Source organism: Euprymna scolopes, chromosome 7, assembly GCF_053919585.1.
Source record: "Euprymna scolopes isolate OS-2025 chromosome 7, ASM5391958v1, whole genome shotgun sequence".
NCBI lineage: Eukaryota > Metazoa > Mollusca > Cephalopoda > Sepiida > Sepiolidae > Euprymna > Euprymna scolopes.
In genome coordinates this window covers 48,075,952-48,095,479 of record NC_136488.1, presented here as the reverse complement: position 1 = coordinate 48,095,479, position 19,528 = coordinate 48,075,952, and the positions used below count along the sequence as shown (strand labels likewise).

The 19,528-nt window shown below is 34.9% G+C and overlaps 2 protein-coding genes across 6 annotated transcripts in view; one reads left to right on the top strand and one right to left on the bottom strand.

Moving 5' to 3' along the window:
- The window catches only part of LOC145279713 (ribitol-5-phosphate transferase FKTN-like), a 29,612-nt gene extending 25,989 nt beyond the window's left edge, over positions 1 to 3,623 (top strand). The window contains exons 7-9 of the mRNA XM_080130998.1: positions 2,328 to 2,461; positions 2,811 to 2,935; positions 3,045 to 3,623. Coding sequence (XP_079987124.1) covers positions 2,328 to 2,461; positions 2,811 to 2,935; positions 3,045 to 3,258 — 473 coding nt within the window. The 3' untranslated portion in view covers positions 3,259 to 3,623. The remainder of the gene's footprint in view (positions 1 to 2,327; positions 2,462 to 2,810; positions 2,936 to 3,044) is intronic.
- LOC145279714 (F-box/WD repeat-containing protein 9-like) overlaps positions 3,543 to 19,528 on the bottom strand; it is an 89,529-nt gene continuing 73,543 nt past the window's right edge. For all 5 annotated transcript variants that reach the window (XM_080130999.1, XM_080131000.1, XM_080131001.1 and 2 more), the window contains exons 5-9: positions 18,047 to 18,159; positions 15,600 to 15,834; positions 10,841 to 10,954; positions 3,896 to 4,054; positions 3,543 to 3,779 (exon numbers count right to left, since the gene is read on the bottom strand). In XM_080130999.1, coding sequence (XP_079987125.1) covers positions 3,702 to 3,779; positions 3,896 to 4,054; positions 10,841 to 10,954; positions 15,600 to 15,834; positions 18,047 to 18,159 — 699 coding nt within the window. In that variant the 3' untranslated portion in view covers positions 3,543 to 3,701. The remainder of the gene's footprint in view (positions 3,780 to 3,895; positions 4,055 to 10,840; positions 10,955 to 15,599; positions 15,835 to 18,046; positions 18,160 to 19,528) is intronic.

The following is a 19,528-nucleotide window of genomic DNA, read 5'->3' as shown; positions in this document are numbered from 1 at the left end:
ACAAGATATTTGTTTATGTTATATTTAAACTTCTGCATATCATTATATACAGGGAAACAGGCAGGGAATTCCAAAGTCTAGTTGTTCGAGGAAAATACTATTAGAATAGAAAGCTTTCTGGCATTTAGGGACAACAACAGTGAAGGGGTGAGATCTTATTGCTAAGCGGGTTTGTCGGGGATATTTATGTCGAGAGTACAAGTGAAACAAGTTCATCAGAACACATTCCATTAAAATATTTGTAAAACAGGCCCAGTGATGCAACGTGCTGGAGCTTAGTTGATAAAGTGGGACCGATCAGATTGACAACTCTTTTGGACTTTATCTAAGGAGAGACTAATGGTAGATGCACTAGTGCAGATGTAACAATACTCCATGCATGGGTGAATGGTGGCCTTGTGAGTAGTCTTTTAACTATAGAGGGAATCCACTTTCTTTGCAATGTCCTCTATGTATTTTTTCCAGTTCATATTGCCTGCAAATGTTAGGCCGAGGAGTTTGAAGGTAGAATTTTCAGGTAGGGTGCTATTTGTCATGGATATAGGGGGTTGGAGAGGTGCCTTGTAATTGTTAGAAGAGAGCAGCTTAGTTTTACTAGCATTAAATGTTACTATCCATTTGCGGCTCCATTCCACTATAGTCTGGAGATCATTTTCTAACAATTCTGCCATTGTCTTAGATTTATGTATATTATAGAGCGTTGTATCATCAGCAAATATACCCATCTCAGACAATATTATCAGGGAGGGCGTCTATGATATCAGGAATCAATGATGGACTTGATGCCACTGTTATGAAAATATCCACACACATGAACACTAGAGACAATTGGTAGATGTTATATGAACATTCAAGGAATGAGACGGTCACATGTTAAAACATGCATGTCTATATCTCAACACATCACAACGTTAAAGACGTCAATTAAGTAGACTGTTTATATACTCACTACCGCTATACAACAAGTCATTTTTGCCACTGACCAATTCGAGCATCAATTTGAAAAGACCCAAGTTACCACGGGCGATTGATAAAAGAAAAAAGGGTCTTTAAAAATGAAAGCAAAGAGGATGGTGTTAATAAAAAAAATAAAATAAAAATGAAAAAAACCAATGTGAAAAGAAATGAAAACTTACAATTAAGTAGAAAATAGTTTTTTAAATGACACATTAGAGACGCTATTTATAGACATTCACTCCTGCTATAACGTATACTTAAATTGTAATGTTATCTTGTCAGATTTTCACGAGATCGGTATCTTTTTTAAGCTCAATCCTTTGAATGACATATTGAAAAATTGTCAAAAAAACTTCACCCTCAACTGGGCACTACTTTTCTACAAGGAGTGCGTGTATGTGGAGGAGGGACGTTTTTTTTTTTTTTTTTTTTTTTTCGGTAATGTTTTCAAAAGTCATCCCCTCTTTTCGATTGACTAGTCTTAATTTAAAACTGCCACTTCTGGTTTGGCGATGGACGCAACGGCAAAGTCGTCACTTTTTTTTTCACATCCTTTTCAGTACGGGGTACCTACTATTACTTTTTTGCTCAACACCCGGGCACCCAGGCTAGTATTCAATTGAGGGAGACAACTCAATTTGAACTGAGATTTTCAAATCAGCCCTATAATAAATAGCTATGAAATACTATCAGTTGATAAGATTCATAAAATGTGTCTCTTCTAAAAACTATCTAATCAATTTAGGTGATTTTTGGAATATGACATTTTCATTCAATTACATGAAGGTAATTTTTTTTTTTTTTTTTTTTTTTTTTTTTTTTTTTTTTAGGTTGAATTCTGGACAAGAAAAAAAAAATATGTATATATTAATTACATTTTGTGAATTCAAGTATGTTTCTCACCTAAATTAGAATTTCTTTTACTATTAATATTAAGTACTAAAATTTTCTTTAAAATTTTGTATTTCACAAAATTTCATTATGAATTTAAAAACAATTTTTTTCCACTGGTGTTACCAGATCAGGTTGTTGGAAAACTGACTTCCCAATTAAAATACACCGCACAATGTTAATTTTTTTTTGTTTTCCTTATTTTTGTTTTTGAGAGTAAAAAGACGTTACAAAAATTAAGAAAATTTAATTTTTTCTACAAAACAACCCAACTAAACTTTATGAATAAATATTTGAAAACAAAGACATTTTTTTAACTATTGGATTTGGCATTAAATAAACCCAAAAAGGGTTGATATGCCATTAAACAAAAACGGCCAAACAAGATTTTTTTCTTTTATTCCTAAACAAAACGAGGTAGGTAGAGTTAGTATGTGTGTGTATAATGATCCTGATAAGGTGAACTTTGTATTTATTAGGTTGGTTTCGTCAATGTGGCATCATCCCTCATAGCAAAGATGTGGATTTTGGTATCTGGATTACCGATTACAATCCATTATTGATCCCCACTTTTCAGGAGAATGGATTCAAATTGAAGCACATGTTTGGCAAGGTGAGTCTTATTAGGATTGATCCTCTTTCCATTCTGCTTATTTGCAACAAAAATTATTTGACCTATTTCCATGACAATAGTTCTGGGAGTAAAGCATTTGGCTACATTTAACATTAGTGGCTATACTTGTAACTTCTTTCCTACCAAAAGAGATGTAAAGCTGTCAACAAGAGGCTGACTAAGCATTTACTTGTTAAGCAAACACCCAGTATTGGCCTGAAAGAATCCACTGTAGTATAAGCCAGGTTATCCAAACAGTCAACTTTGTTACTATTATAAACAGAATCCCAAAATACAGCGAGGTTACTTATGAGAAATAAGTTTATATACATTTTTTTCTTCTTTCCAGGTCTCTGACAGTTTTGAACTATCTTTCAGTGCAGGTGACATAAAATTAGATATTTTCTTTTTCTACGACAATCAAGCATATATGTGGAATGGAGGGACACAAGCTAAAACCGGAAATAAATACAAGTGAGTTTTTTTTTTTTTTTTTTTTTTTTTTAATTTAAAAAATTTTTAAACTTCTATTTTGAGAGAAATGGATCGTTATAATTTTGTTGCTTTCTTTTTCTCTACCCAGATACATCTTCCCTAGATTCACACTCTGCTGGACTGAGGTTCTAGATTTGCGTATCAGAGTGCCCTGTGATACACTGACCTACATCAAGGCCAATTATGGCCCAAACTGGTTTCAGCCAGTGACCGAATGGGATTGGAAGAAAAGCCCACCGAATGTTAAAGAGAATGGAGTCTGGCCAAAAGAGGAATGGGACCAAGTCATCCAAGTATTTTAGTGATTATGTAGGAAGGAGGAGGAGGAGGAGGAGGGATTGTTATCCTGACCATTGTTTTTTTTTTTTGGGGGGGGGGGGGCTACTTTTCAGCTGATAAAGCCTAAAGTTTTACATATTAACAGTCATTAATTATTTGAGTATGCTTGTGTTCCATTGGATTTAAATGTACAGGAAATGTCAACAACATTGAATAGAACTGGAGGGCAGATCAGCCAAGACATAATCAAAATCTTGACAGCAATGGTGAGGACAATAATCCAAATCAAAATGCATATAATTTGTGATATTGGTTGTGTGTATGTGTACATTTGTGTCAAGTCATTTATTTAAAATATTTTACAATAAATCTTTTCATTTATACTTGACATTCTCTTTGTTTCAATTTTTAAAAAGGTCCATGCCACAGTTTTACCCACCCCCCAAGCCATCAAACAATGGATTGCTCATAGTTCTTTTGGACGCCAGACATCAACACAAAAATTGCTACCAGCACAAGTCAGGATACTATTGCAGAAATCCATCTGAAAAAATAAACATTTTCATTAAGGAGTTTGATAATCAAAACCAAAAGTAAAAAATGGTTTCATTAAAAAAAAAAAAAAAATAAATAAAAAAAATAAAATAAAAGGTTACTCACGCAAGCAATTTCTCCAAGCTTTGGATCGAAGCAAACAATCTGTTTTGGTTGAAGTGTTGGTTCCATCACTCGGATATTTCGATCTGTAGATGAAGTGAACAGTGCTCCTAGGGAATGTTTGATGCAAGTCAATTTATTTTTGTGGCCAAAATCATACGTCTGCAATTAAGAACAGATTCCACTTACTGATATTCTGCACATTAAATTAATATTTAGAACCGGAAAATGTGAGAATATGAAGTAATAACTTTGATAACAGTTTATATTATAGATATGCAGACACAATACAAACAACAAATCCAGTAAACATACAATCCCGAACAATAAAGTTGTGCTATAGAAAACAATACTACAGCTTTATTTAAAACTTGTATTGGAAAAAAAAAAAATCAATTTGGGTAACTTGATTATGTAGTAGAGCCGACATCTAATGTAGCCACCTGCAGCCTCAATTACTGTCTTGATACACATCCAGAACTGGGTGCATACCTTTTCCACAAGCCTTGGTGAATCGCAGTGATCAGGCTGGCTTTGGTGTTGTGAGAGGCCATGCTGGTGAGGTTCTCAGTGTGTGACCAAATGTAGTCCTAAGAGTTCAGGTGGAGGGGGGGCCAAAGTCTTATTCCTTCTGAAGCCAAGCCTCAGTCTCTAGACTGATGGGCTGGTGCCGAATCCTGCTGTCACACCCAGGATCTGCCTGTGGCCACCTCATTATACCAGATCACCACACTCTTCAACACATTCAGGTACACTTTGGTGTTGACTTTCAAGCTGACTTTAAAGATGTAAGGTGGCATGATGTGGGGAAAATGGCTTACTGTACAAAAATCCTTGTGTCTGTCTGTCCTGGGAGTCATGCGCTTAGAGAAAGAAAGAGTCCATCATGGTGGCCGCAACGTTTTGTAGTGAATGAAGTCTTGCGAGATCATGTGCTCGTGCCTTATAAAAACAGGTCACTTGTCGGGAGAGGATCGAGAAATCATTTGATGTTTGAGAAACGACAAAATCAGTTGGGAGAATTTGTGTGAGCAGTGATTTTTGCCTGTTGATCGACCGCAAGCTATTCGGCCCATTTTTTGCAATGGACAAGTTTGATCTGAGATTGATTGATACCGGAGTTTGACGGCTATTCCACCGGACCCTCGGTAGTTGAGTGGTGGGAGCTGGCTTTGCAAAATAAAGGATCCCACACTTGTCATCCCATTGAGGCTGACCAAGGGAGCATACTCCGTTTATCAACAGTTGGGGATGAACCAACTCTGAAGGAGGTTAAGGAGGCACTATACGCGGCCTTTGCTACAGACCCTTTTATTGCCTGGAGGCAGTTCACCGAACGGCGGCTTGGGTTGGATGAGACTGGATGTCTACCTGGCGGATTTAAAGAGATTAGCTGCACGGTTTGGTGGAGTGACTGAACGCATATTAAGTTGTGCCTTTCTCACAGGACTCCCGGATGACACCAGCTGCCTGCTACGAGCATCGTCAAGGATCAGCAAAATTGGGCTTCAGGAATTATTGGCTACAGCCCACAATATTTAAAAAAAAAAAAAAAAAAAAAAAAAAAAAAAAAAAATATGCGAAGCCAGTGCTAGCAGCTGCAGAAGCATCTACTCCATTAGAAGATGGCGTAAGCTGTTATAAATGTGGTGAGCCAAACCACTTTTCTAGGGACTGCCGAAGCCGAAGCAGTCTAACAGACGCGTCTGCTCAGGAAACACCAAGACGCAGGCATCGCTACCGGTACAGCAAGCTAAGTCATGTAGCAAGGAGTTGTCCGGGAAATGGACAAGGGGAGTAAACTATAGCGCCAGTATTCTGCCCAGATCATTGACAAATAGGGCGCTACCCACAGTGAGAGTGCGTGTGAACGCTTTGCGCTCGTAGACAGGGTGCACGCAGACTCTTGTGCGCAAGGCATGCTGTGACGCATGGGACAAGAGGATTCCAGTACTGACAGTTTGCGGGGGCACACTAGCCTCTTGTGGAATTAGTGTCATTCGTACATGTGTCTGATGGGCCTACAGTAACCGTACGAGCCCTGGTTGTGAGTGGGGACCTTGGTTATGACCTGCTGTTAGGAATGGACGTTATCAAAGAATTGGGTGGTGTCCGTATTGATGGTGAGAGTAGGGCACATTTCTCTAATGCCGGCCTTGCTCTGGGTGCATCCATGAAACTGGAACAGCCTGATTTTCATGCGGAATTCGACCAGCGTACGAGGTCCTGGACAGTTTCTTGGAAATGATTGGACGAGCAGCCACCCGGGAAGTTGTACAATAGGGTTCCGGAATATAAAATTCCCCCTGGAGCTCATGGAGAATACGATAAGGGACTACAGACTTGGATAAAAAATGGATGGCTAGTTCCTTATCCAGAGAAGGAATTGGACCCCCCCCCCCCCAAAGTGTCTGATCCTGTTAATGGCAGAAGGTGAGGCTGGTACTCTACTATCGGGAACTAAATGAGCACGTAAATCCTTTTACAGCCCATGCGGATGTATGTACCGAGAAGTTGAGGGAATGGCGGCAAGCAGTATCTAATGTATCTGTGCTGAATCTTCGTAAAGCATACCTTCAAGTGCATGTATATCAGTCACTGTGGCCCTATCAAATGGTGCTCATCAAGGGAGAAAGGTATTGCTTAATTCGCATGGGATTTGGACTTAATGTGGCACCATTAATTATGCAAAGAATTGTTGATGCTATATTGACTAATGATGAGCGCAATCAGCGGGCAACATCTGCATATATTGACGATGTGTATGTGGATGAAGAAATTGTGCCTGCAATGCGCGTAAAACATCTTCACAACTTTGGCCTTCTCAGCAAGGAACCAGAAAGGCTATGGGACAGTGCAAGAGTGCTCGGGTTGCAGGTCTGGGAGGAAGATAATGTCCTGTGTTGGAAACAAGGCAATGAAATCCCAGGTATGCCCTGTGTTTTCACGCGACTGAACATATTTTCATTGTGCAGAAAGTTGGTTGGACACCTTCCTGTGGGTGGCTGGCTTCGTATTACAGTGGCATTCATCAAACGGAGAGCCTCTGACGTCACCACTGGATGGGATGACAAAATTTATGACGCCCTTCTCAATACAATGGTCGGAGAGATCCTCACCAGAGTGCACAAAGATCCAGCACGGGGCAGATGGTGTGTTGACAGCCAGGACCGTAGTATATAGGTTGACGCAAGTTCTCTTGCCATTGGGGTGTCATTTGTCCATGATGGAGCCGTAGTGGAAGACACTTGCTGGTTATGCCCAGAAAAGGATTCCCAACACATAAGCTTGGCAGAACTCGATGCAGTGATCAAGGGAATAAACTTGGCAATCCTTTGGAAGACAACCACCCTGCGACTATTCACAGATTCTGCTTGCGTCCATAAGTGGATTTCAGACACTCTTACCAGACAGACTAGAGTGCGAACCAAAGCAACAAGCGAGATGCTCATCCGTCAGTGGTTCGACACGATAAGCCTGGTGAATGAATATGCACTATCAATGGAGGTGTCATTGGTCAGATCCAGCATAAACAAGGCAGATGGTTTAACAAGGGTACCTCAAAGATGGCTTGATGCCATAAAAAGAACTGTTGAACCTACACAATCTCCCTGTGCCGCATTTATGATCCCTGTTCAATCTAATCGGATTAAGGAAATCTACCAACAAAGCGGGCATCCTGGAGTCAAGCGGACCCTATATTTTGCTAAGTTGGTTGAACCAGGAGTGCGAAGGGCAGACGTCATGGAAGTGGTCAAAAACTGCGTGGAATGCCAGTCCATTGACCCGGCACCCGCTTGCTGGACAAAGGGGAACTTGAAAATTTGGAGCCGGCTAGCGATACACATTACTCACCTCAATGGCGAGGATTTCCCCTGACTCTCATTGATTGCGGCCCATCAAGGTTTGCCATATAGCGTATGCTGTGTCGACAAGATACAGTCACTATTGTCTGTCAACTAAACAATATTTTCCTTGAATGTAGACCTCCAACAGAGATATTGCTTGACAATGGTGCTGCATTTACCAGTGAGCAGTTTAGAAAGTTTACGGACAGCTGGGGAGTACATCTGAGGTTTTGATGCGCCCATGTACCTAGTGGAAATAGGATCATTGAACAGAATCATCGAACCGTCAAAACAATCGCGGCTAGATCAGGCTGCACAGTGTTTGAGACAGTTTATTTGTACAATGTAACCCCGAAAGATGTTTCGCCCTCTACAGCACCGGCTGATACATTGCATAGGTATCACGTCAGGGTGAAGGGCATAGAGACGAACCTGCTGCCTGAACTGGAAGTAGCCGGAGAGAGAGTGAGGAAAGGGGATGTTGTGTGGATCAAAAACCCGCGAGGAAAGTGCACGACAAGGTATGGAATCGGGCGAGTCACTGAAATAATCAGCTCACAAGCGGTACGGGGTCGACGGTGTGCCCTGTCATGTTAAAGACATAGTAACGCAACCTTCACTAGATGACACAAGCGAATCAGAGTCAGAATCTAGTGTGGCATCGCTCTGGATTGCAGCACCACCATCAGACAGTGACAGATTAGTAGCCTCCATGAAGAGACAGATGCTCGACTCTCAGACCGCAGACGAAAGCACAAGTGAAGAGGAGGCATGTGCCGTCCCCCCTCGAAAAAGCACCTCGGGAAGACAATCACCACCCCCTTGCCATCTGTGATCATGAGATTGGGGGGGGGGGATGGCTTACCGTACAAACGTCCTCGTGTCTGTTTGTCCTGCGAGTTGAGAAAGAAAGAGTCCATCAGGGTGGCCGTGACTTTTTGTAGTGAATGAAGTCTCACAAGATCACGTGCGTGTGCCTTATAAAAACAGATCACTTTTTGGTGGGAGAGGATTGAGAAATCATTTGACGTTTGAGAAGCGGCAAAATCAGTTGGGCATATTTGTGTGAGCAGTGATTTTTGCCTGTTGATCGACTGCACATGATGTGACCCTCACTTGAAATCCTACCAAAGACAATAACCGTGGCCAGAAACTCATCCTGGATTTACATTTTGAGGGTGCTGGCAATGATCCTCATCATAAATTGGATTGGTAGGGAGCATTAGTTGTACAGCAGTACATCTCCAATTTCGCTCATTGAACATTGTCGCTTTCAGGCATGATAGAAGGCTCCAATCGCTTTTAGGATTTGTACACAACTGGCCAACTAATAGATGGCCTGCAAAAAAATAAAGTTTTCATTAAATGGAATTCTGCCATCTTTTCTAAGATGACAATTTTATCATTCCACCATGTAGACAAAATAGTGGGGTAAAAAGAAAAATGGCCCCTCCCAACTCATGAAATGCATAGAAGTGGTTTAATTCAAGAAAACCTGGTGGAACAAAATAAAAGAAAATGTCAACATATTCAACTTGTTACACAAGAAAAGAACAAGTGCTCATCTGAGCTCAAATCTATGGTCCCCTCTTGCCAAACTTTCACGAAAAACACTCGTTTAACTAAAGCCACTATCAATAATTTTCCTCACTCTATATTTGTTCCTAAACAGATTCCATAAACAAAGCTTTCTTAGAACTGCACGCCTGTGGAACTCTTCAGTTTGCCTGCTTTCCAGTTGACTACAATTTAGCCGTCAAGTCTGACATAAACAAATTCTTGTTGAGCCATCCCTTTAAGTAGTCCAATTTACCAAATTTCCACTAACAATTGCTAATATATTATCCCATTGATTGAGTGGGATCCGGGGGCTTGTTTTTTTGAAAAAAAAAAAAAAAAAAAAAAAAAAAAAAAAAAAATTTACTGCTGCACGAAGTGTTATGTAAAGAAATTGAGTGAAGGAACAAACTTGAAATTTGTTTCAATTTACTAACAAATATTGAAGAAAAATGTTTAAAATTGTTCTAATTGAGTGCCATAGAACAATGTATTTCTCTTTAGTGTAATCAAGATTATCAAAAAATTTAGAAGAAATTGTCTTTGATTTGGAGAAAAAGATCTATTTATTTTCCTCATTTTTTAAGAATTTATTCAACAAGTTGCCCCTCTCCCTAAACACTACCATACTTGGTTGCAAAGACAGCTCTAGAGTTTTCTTACTTCGTAATCTGTTCTTACAATTCCCCTTCAGTGGCGAACCCCTAAAGTGTCAAATCTAGCACCGAGTATTTTTTACAAGTTTATGCACTTCATCCAATTACAAGTATTGTATAATCATTGATTGACCTAAAACTTACCCTCCCCCACCGAATTTGTTCCTAAATCAATCAATGACTACAATATTTTAAACTAGCTCTCTAAAGAAAAAAAAAAAAATGTTCAAGTGAAATAATTTGTAAAGTTGACAAATTATGAAAGTTGGATATGATTTACTGACCTTTTGGTAGGTCATCATTAGGATTATGACAAAAGAATATTCTTATTGTTTTGACTCCAGTATATATCCGGCAGACACAGTTAATCAAGAACCACATTACTATCTAAAAACATAAGATATTAATTGATATATACTCGAGTCAAAACAATGAAAAGAATATTCTCTTGTCATAGCCCTAGTCATCATTTTATATGGTCATTTGGTCACCTGATTGAAATATAACTTGCATGTTGACAGAACAGTATTATTATTATTATATTATTGATTATTAATAGAAGTTATTTTATAGTAATGGTCCACTACCGATATGGATTATTTTAAAGGAGGGCCCACCATTGAGGGTGCACGACATCCTATATTCATTAAAATATTTTTAGTATGATCATTTTAAGACCCTTCAATGTGAGCAGGGAGTCCAACTTCCTAAATAAAAAATTTCCTGAACCCATAACTTCAGTTATTTAAGTTCTTTCAAAAAACGGAAAATTTTGTAAAATATTTGCAACTAAGGTCTCATATTTTATCCCCTGCCTCCAAACACATTAAAATGATTAACATGTAAATGTATTTCTATGAAAAAAAAAAAAAAAAAATTATATTTACCTGTACAATTTCAAATTTATCTTGTGTCGCATCAATAAGTTGGACTTGACCAATTCGATCTCCTACCCACAGCTGATGATTACTATAGCTCAAGCACATTGGGTAATTTGGCATCTAAAAAAAATCATAACATTAAATTTCTTTATAACTAATGACATTTTGAATTCAAGTTTAAAAAAAAAAAAAAATTCATGAGTTTTCAAAATGTTGATTTGACTTGCGAGTTATGGATACTTTTTAGATCCCTTATCGAGATTCACTGGTAGATTAAATAAAACTAGTTACACCCCTGAATATAAGTTTATTTTCAATAAAGGTTCATCTGACAAATAAGGATACCCGTTTAATCTTTTGCTCCCAGCCCTGAATCCCATATTACTGTTTTTATGTTCTGAAACTTTATATCATTTATCATTTACTTTTCATATTGCTACTCCTATTTCCTATCATTCATCCCCTTCCTCCCACAATCTACAAAGTATTCAATGTGTAAATAGTTAAAATTAGCAATTTTAGTATATCTATAAATATAAAACGATAAGTCTGTGATTTTACAAACTTTCTGTTAATGCATTTCTTCAGATGAACACAACTTGAATGAAACTTTAATATTTAAACTGACTCATAATGTGCAGTTAATCATGGAAATCTAAAATATTGATTAACACTCTTTTACGAGGAAAAAAAACATGGAGTGATAAACTAGTGATTCACTTATCAAAAAAAATGAATAAATAAAATAAAATTTTTTTAAAAATTGGAAGTTATTGTAAGCATCTTTGCTGACAAGTTTATGATTATAGTCAGTTAACCTACTTCCTAACTTCCGGCGTGGCTGCTACTGGAAGTGGTGACAAGGCAAATCAATTCTTTTGCTTTTTTTCCTCACACCTATATCTCCCCTTTGCATGTACTGTTTTTCCAATCTTTTATTTAATAATCATTGAAAAAGTTTTCGATCTTATTTTAATTAAGAATTATTGAAATTAGTATTTTTTTTAAAGAATTATTTAAATCTTTTCAAACTATTTTGGGAACATTATGTATTGGATATGTTTTTTATGTTTGAAATTGCTATTTTGATTTCAAATAAACTTTATAAAATCATAAACATAAAATTTCAAATAAAATAGTTATTTTAAAATTTTTATTAAAAGTGCAAATAAAGACTAATTCTGTTATTTTTGTCTATAATTTTATTCATTTTTATTGTATATTTTTTCAATAATGTCCTTTTCTTATATTTTATAAGAATTGCTTCACAATAGAAATACTGAAGAACAAAGTGAAGGAACCGATTTGCCTTGTCACCAGTTTCAGTCGCATCCACTCCGAGAGTTAGGAAGTGCATTAACTGACTATAACCAAGTTTACCCTATCCCAACTGTTGTTCTCTTAATGCTGCAATCTTAAATCTGCCACTTGTCTTATTGGGGTGATGGTTTGGACATGCAGCTCATCACTCAGGATAACTAATTCTATCTCTTTCTGGGTGAACAGCCGAGGATTTTACCAACAACCTTGAAGGAGGACTTTGAACTATTGAGTCCACAGATGGTTAGTTTTCGATGGTGAAATTGAAATTTGCTAGCCATTTCTTGCTACCTTGTTTTTATTTGAAAAGTCCTAACGCTTATCCATTTTACCAATATTAACAAAAATATAATTGCACAAAAACTATGTACATACTTGTTAAGGTAAAAAAATGGTAATTCATCCAGTATTTTTATAAAATAAAATTTAATAGGTAAATAATTTCTAGCCGGCAGTTTATGAATTAAAGTTTGGATTCATGTCTCTTGGCCATAATATAATAAAATAGCAGATGAGGCCTTTCACCGTTAAAATGTTTTTTTCTTGTGCAAAAAAAAAAAAAAAAAAAAAATTGAATTTGCATAGTTTTTATGTAATCCCAACATGTAAAATTTTTTTGTGCCATTTTGTTTATTTTTATGAGCAGTTTTTAATATTGAGATAAAACTGGATTAGTGCCAAAGTGCTTTCATATAAACTTTGGTGCTAATATTTTAAAACACTTAAGCTCAACCAGGATCATGCTGAATTGGAATTTTTAAGTATTGGAAGTATGTTTTCAAGATTAGCTAAGACAGAAAATATGACATTCTTTTTATATAACAAATTACATTCCTTTCTTTTCATTGTATTCAAATGTATTATTTGTTTAGAGCCTGTGCATGTCTGCAGACTATAATGAAAGAGAATAATAAAGGAATAATTGCTTTATTTTCTTTACAATTACTTGTATTTATTGCAAACAAATTGTCAGTGGAAAACAGACAAAAATGGCCGCTAGCCAGTCATGAGTCAGCTTATTGTCTAGATTAAGTTTTGAACGAAGTTTAAAAAGAAAAAAGTTTGTTACAATATTAAAAATGGACATGATCATTCAGATATTGAAATTTTTGTGCTTATTCAGATTGGCATTTATAGCGCTAAACAAAAATGAAAAACTTATTTTGTACCTACTTGTTATGGAATGAAGATTCTATATATCAAAAGTTAATTAAGTAACTTTATTTACAAAAAAAAAAATTGCGTTTTTTTTTTTACCACTAAGTGACAAACAAGGCCATGTTTCGCTAGAACATAAGTAATCTGATCATTTTGACAGCTTAAATGCTGCCATAAGTGCCAATCTGAATAAGCACCAAAATTTTCATTACAAAATGCAAGAGAAATCTATAACATTGAAAATGAGTACATTGACCAAAACAGTATAGCAGCCAAGACAGTAAACTTAGCATTATGAAGAGGGTTATGATCCAATTTATAAGTTTTCTCATTATAATACAGTGAAACATCAGTTATCTATTACTAATGGAGATTTGGCATATGTGTCTGAAGCAAGACCTATACTATTACTTCAATTAATGTACTAACTTTCAATGCTCATATCATGGGTTAGTGTAGTGCTGTTGTCATGGGACCATCCTTCCAGGTATTACCTTTTCTTGGTGTGTGTATTATGTTTAATAATCATGATACACTTTTTCCCAGGCATTACTTCTTGGAGGGGCAGGTAGTGGTAATGTATCAGTTTTGTAGTCAGGAGGTTATCCTCCCAGGGATTACTTTCTGCTTTGGAGGGGAGGTAGCATATGTCAATAAATTGCTACAATCTGCTGTTCATTAGTATTGAACTAATACTAACATTATATATACTAGAAAAAAAATATACAGCCAGATGATGAATGGGAGGGCATAAAAATCCTTTATTTAAACTATTTAATTATTTGGTTTGAAGAAATAAAATAGAATATTTAAAAGTATTACTAAAACTAATACACTGTACTACTGGAAAATTCCCCTAACTAAAAATATGCAAATTTATTTTGGCTTTAGAGATATACTGGCTGACTTATAGGGTCACTGTTGGTACATTTGAATGAAGGTAAATCGATAATGTTAAAATACCTTTACTGAACATGGATTAAAAAAGATTCTATCAATATTTACAAAACATGTATATTCTTGTTACATGTTTTCAATTAAAACAGTTTAACATTTTGTTGGTTTTGGCTTCAAATCAATCTATGTAATACTAACATTTGTTTTTGGATGTGATTGAAGCTACAATGGAAATGCACCGACTAAACCGTGACCGACTTTACATTATGAAACTTGTTTAACACATCCCTTTTAACCACTATTTTCATCCATCTTGTCAGATACATTCAGTATGCAAACAATTAACCAAGCAAGTTTATCAAAATTATAGTGTAATATATATTCTAATAGTGGGACCCATGGAAATTCCAGTTGTATCCTTCATGCTTTGTATATTGCTAGCATGATTAAAAGTATGTGTCATACATCCATTCTATGAACAGAGATTCCATGATATTGTATCACCTTTGTTCAAACCGAAACATACTTATTCGACTACTCTGGTTAATGTTGCTTCAGAATATAGCTAGTTATAAAACTAAGAGTGACATATTTCTCTTTTATGAACTTAAAGCATGAATGCAGATCTCATGATATTGTACCATCTTTGGGCAGAAGAGACTATTTTGATAAAAGTCAGAACAATTGTTTTAGTTTAAGCTTCATGTTTGATACAGAGGCTTAAATGAAAGTGATGTTATGGAACTGATTGAATTTGAATGTGACACATTCAAAACCAATCAGTTCAGGTTATCCATTTAACATCACCTTTAAGGGATAGACTCCCAAATTTAAAATGCAGACTTTGAAACATGATACCCATTATGTAAAAAAAAAATATATATATATAAAAATATAAGCAATTGATGTTCATTTCTATTTTTTTTTTTTTTTCACTAAAAGATGGTTTAACAAAAAATTCAGAAAAGACAACTTTTATAAAATTAATTTTATTCTCCTATTTTCATTTAGGAACCACATATTCAAAGTTTTTACATTAAAATAGAAAATTTTAATCAATTTTTATATTATTCAACTGTCAATCTACCTCGTTAACCCTTATCTATAAGGGACTTTAGCTTTGATAATTGGTAACACTAAAAAAAAAAAAGTAAATAAAATAAAATTAAAAAAAAGTTTGAAATTAGTTTATACAATTTTCAATGCCTTGAGAAGCTGGTGATGAATACTGGCACCTATATTGAATTCTAAAAACAATATGCTGTACATGGTCTTGTATTTATAAGAATTATATTTCAATAAATTACAAGCACTTAGAATTACTTTCCAGTCAACTTGTAGATTGGGGGGAAAAAAAAAAAAAAAAAAAAAAAAATCTAACATTACTTACAGTTATTTTTTTCAAAATGCCATTGAATTTTCGGTCATAGACACAGATGTGCCCATCTTCACTTCCAGTGATGATGTGTTTGTCATTAACAGCCATGCAGAGGATGGGCATTTGGTGAATTTTAGTGGATGTCACAGATCCAGTCCGGGTATCAATCATGTATAAGCATTTGTCATAACCACCAGCAATGATTAGATTATTATCCATATAAATATCCAGAACAGCTGATTTGCACCTGGGAATTTAATATAAAATCCATACATTACAGTAAAAAAAGAAACCAAGCATTGTCCTAAAGCAATGACTTGATAGTTAAGGGCATTTTATTTAAAAATAGTTTTGAAAGTCTTCTGAAATTATTTTTAAGGTTCTATTAAAAAGAATTTAGCTACAAATGTTTCATATTTTCTAATAAAAAACATACGTTACAGCCAAATCACATTGGAATATCGGTTCTTATTAGGTCATAGAAATTAGCACCAAGCTTGGTAATTAGTTTGACTTCTTTAGAATATTCAGTGCCTAGGTTAGAATTAAGTACTATTGAGCCTAGTTAGTACTTATGTTGTATTGTCATCTTTATAACTATGTCTATGTATAGAAGGTATACATATTTCTATGATCGATGTTCGTGTATCGTCTGAATTATGAGGACAGTCGCATTTCTTTGTATAAAGGATATCATCGATACATTTCACTCGGTATTGAACAAGTGAAGCATGCATAGTCCTATGAGTGCACAGTGAACGAGGCATAAAAAAATGACTAAGTTCAACATTGCCCCCCCCCCCTATTTAGCCCCCAAAATCTCCATGGGATGTCAAATCCTGGTGAAAATGAACAAACAGTGCAGTTTTAGGCCTTAACATATGTAAAGTTGAGTTTTGCACCATGAAAAAAAAAAAAATAAAATAAAAGGACCAAGTTCATCATTCCTTCCACTCATCTACCATTTTAATTTTTCTAATATGCTGACTTCTTGCATTTCACTCTACTACCAGTCTGTCCTAACCTTCCAACCGGTATTTTTCATGTATATAATTACCTTCCATTCCTGCACAAATTCCAACTTCTCTTCTACCACTCATGTGCCTTGTCTCCAATTGCAACATACCTTTCTCCTAATAAATTATTTTTAGATGAAATATTCATCTCTAGACATGTTTTTCTGTATCCTTGTTTCATAAAGATCTGCATTTAATTTTATCTTTTCAATTAAACAGTTTAAATATGTGAATATGCATGCATATGCAATTGCAGGTGTGTACAAGTGGGTACGTGGTATGCTTACATACATGGTTGTTGATATATGATAGTGTGATTATAGGTGATGTGGATATGCATATGTTCTTGATATATTTCCATCTGCATATAATGTTGATGTATCCAATTGCATATACATGTATGAATGTGCCTACCTGCCTTTACTGTAAATGGATGTGGAAGTCACTTGGGCATCTGTGGCATAGTACTTCTGATTTGATTGTATCCTTTGTATCTACGTTATATATATTTTTGTTTATATCAAAAATATATGTTATAACTATAATTATAAAATAATTACAAAAAATTGGAAAGTTATATTTATAAACATGGCTGATAAGAACTGACCAATCAGATGAAACTATTGTTACTAACCAACCAGAAACCGGAATCACTCCATAAAATATACAGAATTCCTGCACATAACTTTTCATCTTCACACGGGAAGGAACTTTGTTCTTAGTCTTCATCTGCAAGGTTTTATAATTCAAGAATTCTCTAGATTGACTACCTACTGGAAACTGCTTTTCGTCTTCAAGCTTTGACAATTCAAAGCTTCTCTGGGTTGATATTGCTGTTTAGAACTTTTTTTTTTTTAAAACTAAAACAACTTACAACTCAAAACTAACATTTTAACTTGAAGATAGGAACAGATTTTTACAATCTAAAACTTATGGTGCCTTTCTTGAAAACTATAGCATTGGACCCATACTCATTGTATACTGTGTATGTGTTGGGACAATTAATTGGAAATCGAAAAATATGAACTTTAAGATATTAGAGAACACTGTGCCTAGTTTCCGATGCCAAAATGATTTTCGTAATTGTTTATTATTTGGTTTGTTTTTGTCTAAAATTTAATTTTCCATTACTGCTACTAAAGATAAAATGATAAATGTGTATTGGTTTTAAGCTACAGACAAAATTAAAATATATAGATCACCCACGAAAGTAGGTTTTTACATTCACAAAAATATTACAGAAGTTTTATAGTAATCTAAAGAAAAACAACTATAGGTAAATATTTAGTGATTTTGAAAGAATCAGAATTGGGAAAAATTTTAGAATCGTCCCATCATTAATACATAATGAATACAAAATTGTTCAGGATTAAATAATTGTGAATAGTAAGTTTTTTTGTAAAATATAACTGCAAAGAACGGATTAAATAAGCATTACTTTACCTGTATGTTGATAAAAGTGGATTCTCAGCCCACAAGTCCCATAAACGAATCTTAGAATCCCATGATCCGGTACAGACATATTTATCATTAGAACTTATACACCAGATCCATCCCTAGAAAAGGTAGAAATATTCACAAATGAAATACATTAATAAAATAATTTTCTTGAAATATTTTGAAAATTCCATGCTCATACTATCAGCCATTAAGACGTTTCAATTATACCAGTCATCATAGGAGCAACTGGGCTTATGAAAAAGAACTTTAAAAAGTACATAGCAAGCATACCCGGTGAACCAAGTGCAAGTGAAATACAAACGATTGCACTGAAAGGGACGGCTAGAATCCTGAAAAGATCTCTTGGTTGGACTCACTAAAATAGGAGTAAATGTCAGACATCTGGTTGGATGTCCCATCCCCTAGAAGAAAAAGTTTAAGAAAAATGAAAAAAAAAGAGAGATAATATAGCATAGGTAGACTCAATCCTGCACATGCCATGGATATGTTAGTTTTTTTTATAGTAATATGGATTAAAATAACAGTTCATACTTTGGGTTGCAATAATTCTTTGAGTGTAGTTTTATTACACAATAAAATTCTTCCTCTACCCATCTTCCATAGAAGAGAGGAGACCACTGAAAATATGCCTGGTTTCTTTAGACCAAAACCAAAAAGATCCTTTCTATTTAATACATGCTTTGTTATGTCACTTCTGGAGATTAACCACTGTTTTTTAAGTCATGTCACAACCATTATAAGAGCAGGTTTCTATATGGGAATCTTCGTTATCATATTGCATTAATTTACATTTTAAACAGAAAAGTCACTTCAAATGAATATGCATTGAATACTTGAAAATGTTTCAAAATAACATGTTTAATTAAAGCAGGACATTAAAAAATTGCCAAATTTGATTGTAGCTTATTGATTTTTTTCTAAAATTTTATTTTGGGTTCTTGTCCAGAATTCCCCCATATTAAAACAAAAATAAAGAAAAATCTGTATAATGTAATACCTACGACAGAACTAAAACATTCCAAAAATCATGTAAATTGATCAAATAGTTTTATTTTTAAAGAAAATAATTTTAAAGTTATTAATAGAAAGTTGGCATCACAAGATAGGTTTGAAATATTTGCTTTAGATTTTTTCAAAATGGAGGATGAGACTATCACTTTTCAGTTACTCATAAAATTTGATTTCCTTTACAAATAACTATCTGATTAATTTACATGATTTTTGGAATATATTTTCGTTTCATCAGTTATGTACATAAAATTGTTTTTAACAATTTTAGATAATAACCTCATTTTTAATCTAAGATACTAAAAATGTCAGTGCGTGTAAAAAAGATTTGCACTGCTAATTATGACAATTAGCAAAATGTTATATTCCTATATGGGAATGATGCCAGGTAAAAGATAAAATACAAATAAAATTTTATTTTCCTTAAAAAAAAAAAAAAAAAAAAATTTTTACTTT